A 6,470-nucleotide genomic window follows, 5' to 3' on the forward strand; every position below is an offset into this window, starting at 1 on the left:
GTAAATGAGTCTGGAATTTAGTGGGTGGGATGAATTGAAATAAAAAAAAAAAAAAAAGTAAAAAATTGAAGTCTTTCACAATTTTAAAACATGTTGGATTCTTTACTTATGAATTTGAGGGATTTTAACTAGACCTTGTTATTTATAACATGCACGTCTGAAAACCAAGATTATGAAGTAATACAAACTTTTGGTTTTTACATTTTAATAGTATAAAGCATACACGAAACAAACGAAAGAAAAATAAAACTTGTAGTAAAAACGGTTAGATTCCTTTGTTTAAAACCAACCGAAAACCGGTTCCAATACTCCCAACCCACGTCCTTAGGCTTAGAACCCTTTCACGTTCCATGTACCCACGTTTCATCCGTTACCAACACATCCATTCTCCTTATCTTCTTCATTCACAATCTCAATCACCCCCATCATATCATGTCAGACTTCCAAATCACCAAGAAATGGAGGGAAAAAACCAAACTCTTACGATCAATCATCCACGGCACACTTCTCAGCAACAACAAGTTCAAACTCAACTTCAAGTTCAAGTCATTTTCTCTTCATGCAGATGATCATAAGGTTCACGACAGTGTTGATCATCACCAGTCTCCTGTGTTTTGTAAACTCGGGTTGCTGCCCTCGTTGGCTCGGGTTCCTAGCCAAGGGTTGAAGAAGATCGGTCGAGCGGTTTCGATGCGTAAACATGAAGATGAAGAAGTTGGGAGTTTGGAACTGTGCAAGAAGAGGATAATGATGGGGAAGAAGTGTCGACCGTTGAATGTATCGGGTGCTCTTCATTATGATAAGAATGGTGTTTTGGTACCTGAAGCATTGTAGTTTAGTAGCTTTTGTATTTTGTTAACTAACTATTACTAGCTTAAGTTTTACTGCTTTGGTTTAGTGTTTGTTGCATGTTATCATACATATTACATAATCAAATTGCTAAACACAATCATTGTCTAGGAACATTAACACGTACTTTTATATTTAATCGTCTGATGAAGCAAGAGCCGAGTGTAATGAAGAAGGATTTTCTCAGACAAAATGGATAAAATCAGTGGCAAATCTAAAAGAAAAGTTGAGGGGCAGCTCGGGCTAAAAAGATTATAAATAAAATAAAAAATAAAAAAAAAGATGTACTAAAAATGAACTTCCCCAAGAAAATTGATGGTCAACCTTGGATAAATTGTTCTCTACTCGTCGCTTTTTTTCTTTCTAATGCTCAACTAAAAGATACACCAATTATGAAATCGAAATCGGTCTGTAAAGAGTTGATTAACTGAAAGTAGTTCACAAATCACAACCATTTTCATCCACAGATAACCACTCACTTTTCTCCTAATTAAACACCTTTTCTTTTTGGCAAGCAATTCAGTCAAGACCAATATATATTACAAAGTAGTAGAAAACTGTAACGGAATCTCAACTAATACAATAAAACATAAAACGAAGAAACCGAATGTAGGGAACAGAATGACAACCTTGGGAGCGATGCTCGAGGCTTTAGATCAAGAATCATTGGCAACTATGGTGGCAGCTTGGGTTTTGGCTTCAGAAATGCAAATGTGAAATGCTATGAGGGCCAAGGCCGGGTTGTGTTTGCATCGAAAGAACCACATAACGAGAGATCCAATTGTCTTTAAAATTTGATGTACTGAATGCAAAACATGACACCATCTTGGTAGCTATTATCATATATATTATGTTTTATTTCATCATTGACAGTATGAAAAGAAACTGATTATTGGTACACACAGCAATCACTCCATACAAAAATACATTATACCATAATACCAAATAATTATTGATGTTCATGCCATAACACATGCCCTGTTTATCCAACTTTTCCAATCCTTAAATAAACCGGATACGTCAGGCACTTTTCGCCATTATCATCTTCTTTCCAAGCACTTCTAAACTCTTCAATCACACCATCATTCAACAACTCCACGCCCTTCTCTTTAGCCGTTTGGTACGCCGACCACGACCTAATATACGTAAAGAAATCACTCAAACTCATCACCTGCTTCGTTTCAAACTCAAACGGGCCAGTGTTATCACATCCATCCACCGGTTCAAAAGGAAATTTGACACTCGTATACTTGTCATCCACCAATCCACGCTGTGATTCCCAATAAGGTTTTGATTCCGAGTAAAATTTTTGGAACACAGGATCGAATTGGTCGTCGATTTTTGGAATAGTGTAGCACCATGCTGCGATTACACCGTTCGGTTTCTTCAGTATCCATTTGACTTGATTGTAGAAGGCGTCGTTATCGAACCAATGGAGTGCTTGAGCAACTGTAACCAAATCGACACATGATTCTGTCCCGATCTTTTCTTCTAACTCAGACCTTGAAATACTGGCGGAAGTACATTCGTAACGAACGTTCGGGAGCTTTGGAGCGAAATCTAGCTGCGATTTGCTTGTATCGGTGCCAATTACGGTTTTGAATATGCTCGCAAGCTATGAGGAACACATACAATCGATCACGAAATTCAGTTGCTAGTAAATAAATAAGGATGCGCCTTTTATTATCGAATACTGGTACTGTTACTATACAGTACTAAACTGGATCAGCATGTTTTCGGTTTTGGTATCATCTGGTTTTGGTATTTTCAATGATTCCTGTACCCATAGGTACCGAACTGAAAAAGTTGGTACCGTATTATTTGATTTATAGATTCACTCAGTTTGGGTTTCTATAATTTTTGGTACGGTACCGGTGCAGCACCTACACAGTACCAAACCTATATTCGTTTTCCATGTTACCAGTACCCACCGGTGTCAAGCTGAGAAAATCAATACAGTATTTGGTTTATACTTTCCCCCATTTCCGGTTTTGATATATTTTTTCTGGGATGGTACTGGGGATAAATAGGTCTGAGTTTTAATAATTGCATCGAATACTTTTTGATTGGATCAAATACAATGATTTTTATTGTGAGAAGTATACAAATAACTAGAGGAATTATGTGACGTAATTATTAATATTGAATAATTTTGAAGTAGAATAGTTATAATTTACTTTTTCAGCTCGTAAGTACCAAAGTTTCGTTTTTAGTAGGATTGACTTTCCTATTCAAGAAGATTGCGGTGCAGCTTGTTGCTCGTTTGTCTGTCTCATGATTATAATCTTTTATTTAAAAAAAATAAGAGTAAGTACACTTGTACACTGTCTTGTAAAAAAAAAAAAAAGAAGAAGCTGTAATCGTAGTAGCTATTTATAACTTTATTAGTTTAGTAGGTTAATTTTATTTATATGCAATCCCCACTAAAGTAACATAATAGCGGTGAGGGGGTTTTGAAATAACTTACGGAGGTGGCGGCCTGGCCGCTGCCGGTGCCGACGTCCCAAACGACGTCGTGGGTGGGGGACTTGGAGGCGATGAAATCAAAGAGTTGTTGTGGATAGCCTGGTCGAGTCTTCCAGTATTGCTTTGCTTGCTTGAAGAACAGATCAGCCATAGTTAATAACCTAGGAAGTGGGTTATCTCCTTGTCAGCCGCCTCAAAATGGTACAAATTGAGTTTTAGGATATTTTGGGATTTATAGACTCATAAATTACCCAATGTTTTGAAAAGTATTATACGCATGGGAAAATCATGAAGATACATACACAAATTGATCTTTTCTTTGATGTTGATAAAACAACCATTCACTTGTAGCCATTCAATTAACAGTTTATTATAAAATATGGGTGTATAAGTCATCATTTAAAAAAAAGTAATCTATAATATATATAATTGAAAACCCTAAAATCCTACGTGTCGTGATATAGTCGCTCCCCCTTTTATGAAAGCCAACAGATTGTTTGATTTTTAAATGGAGGCCTCTCATTGATTTAACCCAAATTTATGGGTATGGGTCTTACCAAAACCTGATAGCTCTTAAACAGGTTATAACATCTCATTAAATTAAAAATTAATCTTACGAATTATTTGATAAAAAAATCCTATACAATAGGGATATACTAAAATTTAATATCCAATTTAAAAAGAAAAAGATATTATTTATAATTAATAAACAATTTTATAGTAAAAAACATAAGCAGGTCATGGGTCACCAAATCCTGATAGCTTTTAAACGGGTTATAACATACCATTTTTTTATGAAACTCTTTCATCATCAAACCGTAAGTATATTATTAACTTTCCTATAATAAAGAAAATTAAAATCTAAAAAGTAAATATTAAAAAATGAAAAATGTAAAATAAGTATTCTCTCAAGCCATCAGATTGCTTTATTTTTAAATGAAGGCTTCTCACGCATTTGACTCGAATTCACGGGTAAAGGTCTCACTAAATCCATATAGCTCTTAAACGGGTTATAACATCTCATTATATTAAAAATTAATCTCATCAAATATTTGATATAAAAATCCTATAAATTAGGGATATGCTAAAAATTAATATCCTATTTTATTTAAAAAAAGATATTATTTATAATTAAGAAACAATTTTATAATAAAGAAAATAAATGGGTAATGAGTATCACCAAACCCAGATAGCTTTTAAACCGGATTATAACATATCATTTATTTGTGAAACAATTTCATCATCAAACCTCAAGTATATTAATTATTAACTTTCTTATAATAAATAAAATTAAAATCCAAATAGACATATATAAATATTAAAAACAAATAATGTAAAACAACCTCCGTAATACAGGGGATAAAATCTAGTATATGTATAAAGAACGATAAGAATAAGATATTCCCACGTGCATTAATTTTATTAGTTGTTATTGTAAAACCCATTAGGTTTTTTTGTGTCCGTTGAAACCTAGCTACTCGTGTTCTCCAATTTTGCCGGTTGGATTTGCCTATTTTAGTGACGGCTTAATTTCATTGTCTATTTTGTTAATTTTAAAGGTAAAGTTTTCTATTCTCATGATTTTCATTATTCTATTTGCAATCGACATTTAAAAACTGTTATAGGATCCATGATCCTAAATTAAAGAAACAATTTATGATTGATAATTGAAGTGAATGCAAATAATTTAGTACTTTTATGCCACATCAACAATTTTAAGGTTATTATTAAAGTTTGATTTGCATCACCAATTTCTTATGTTTTTTCTTCCAACAAATCTCTTTAATACGAAATTTGTTGGGTTTAATTTTGATGGGTTCTTTGACGGGTTACCAGAAACGGGCCATGGGTTCTTCGATGGGTCATAACAGTTTGCATGTTAAAGTTTTGATTAAGAGGTGGACCTAGTATTATGGAAGTGTGTGGAGTTGTGGACCATAAAAGTAGGACTAGTTGTTTATTTGTTTTCTATTTAAATGCATGTATTTGGTTGTTTTGGATAATGAATTAAGTTGCATTTCAAATGTTATTGTTCTTTCTTTTCTAAAACTTAGGTACAAACTCCTGAATCATTTTGTGTGTGTTATATTTGAGGCTAAACCAACAAAATTTTTATGAGAGTTAACACAGGCCACATAATCATATTACAAATATCACAATAATATTACGAAAGGAAAAACTTACGTATTTATTCCCCATAAGTATTCTAAGTAATAAAAACTTAAGTAGTTGAATTAAAATTATATTTTGCAACGCAAATGAAAGAACCAAGAAGATTAAGAAAAAGTAAAACTGTATTTTTAATGTGGCTGAGATATTCGAAATGAACAAATCTCAAAAGTGCTTTTGTCGGCAGAATATATTCAACGTGTCATTGGGCTTGAACTTGGGCCTTAGCTTCCATAAGCTTCCATTTGGGCTCAACAGGTGGGCTTAGGTCCTTTTGGGCTTGAATCCCCTTAATGGGCTTGTGAGACCCATTATCACCATACCCGGCCCAATAAGGCCCAAACTTTCAATTTTGCAATCTTCTTTAAATTTACAAAACAAATGTCCTAATACATTTTTTTCTATAAAATAAAGATATTACAAATAATCTATTTATTACATACCCATATGAATAAATAATTACAAAACTGCCCCTAATTAATTATTACAAACCGAAACTTTGAATAATTAATTACAATCACAACAAACATCCATTTGGTCTACGGCTCGGTCTAGTTTTAACAAATATAACCCGTTATGTCTTAGGAACCCGTTCCAAAACCCCTTGATCTTATCGGGCCTAGCCCAACCCATTTGGGCTTGACCCAATAACTAGATTATGGGCTTCGGCCCACATGTCCAAAACACATGGGCTTCGGCCCAATGAAAGGTCTTATGGGCTTCGGCCCATTCATCCAAAATGGGCTTCGGCCCATTTCACTCGGTTTTATATATTTTTTTTTAACAAAGCCAAAAAATATAACAAGATTAAATACAAAAAAATCATGCATGTTTATTTTTGTATAAAATCTTTCAAGGGGAAAATATAAAACCGAAAACCCGAAGCTTAGTTTTCCGTATCCCAGCTCTGATACCATTTGTTGGGTTTCTATGGAATTTTTAAACTTAGTTAACCATTTAACTAGTCATTAATTAAGGCGGAAGCG

At 33.8% G+C, this 6,470-nt stretch overlaps 1 protein-coding gene across 1 annotated transcript; it reads right to left on the minus strand.

Annotated features, from left to right (window-relative positions):
* Positions 1-1,831: 1,831 nt before the first annotated feature.
* LOC143541051 (uncharacterized) lies at positions 1,832-3,548 on the minus strand. Its single transcript, XM_077033966.1, has 2 exons — positions 3,317-3,548; positions 1,832-2,464 (listed from the first exon to the last, which is right to left on the minus strand). The coding sequence occupies exons 1-2, from the start codon at positions 3,464-3,466 to the stop codon at positions 1,832-1,834; spliced, it is 783 nt and encodes a 260-aa protein (XP_076890081.1). The 5' UTR covers positions 3,467-3,548.
* Between the last annotated feature and the right edge of the window lie 2,922 nt (positions 3,549-6,470).

Source organism: Bidens hawaiensis, unplaced genomic scaffold (assembly GCF_021521415.1).
Source record: "Bidens hawaiensis isolate Kalapana, Puna unplaced genomic scaffold, B.hawaiensis_p1.1 tig00012466_1, whole genome shotgun sequence".
Classification (NCBI taxonomy): domain Eukaryota; kingdom Viridiplantae; phylum Streptophyta; class Magnoliopsida; order Asterales; family Asteraceae; genus Bidens; species Bidens hawaiensis.

Coding starts and splice junctions, on each gene's coding strand:
- LOC143541051 (XM_077033966.1), bottom strand. CDS start 3,466: ATGGCTGATCTGTTCTTCAAGCAAGCAAAGCAATACTGGAAGACTCGA. Junction 2,465..3,316: donor GCGGCCAGGCCGCCACCTCC/GTAAGTTATTTC, acceptor TGTTCCTCATAG/CTTGCGAGCATATTCAAAAC.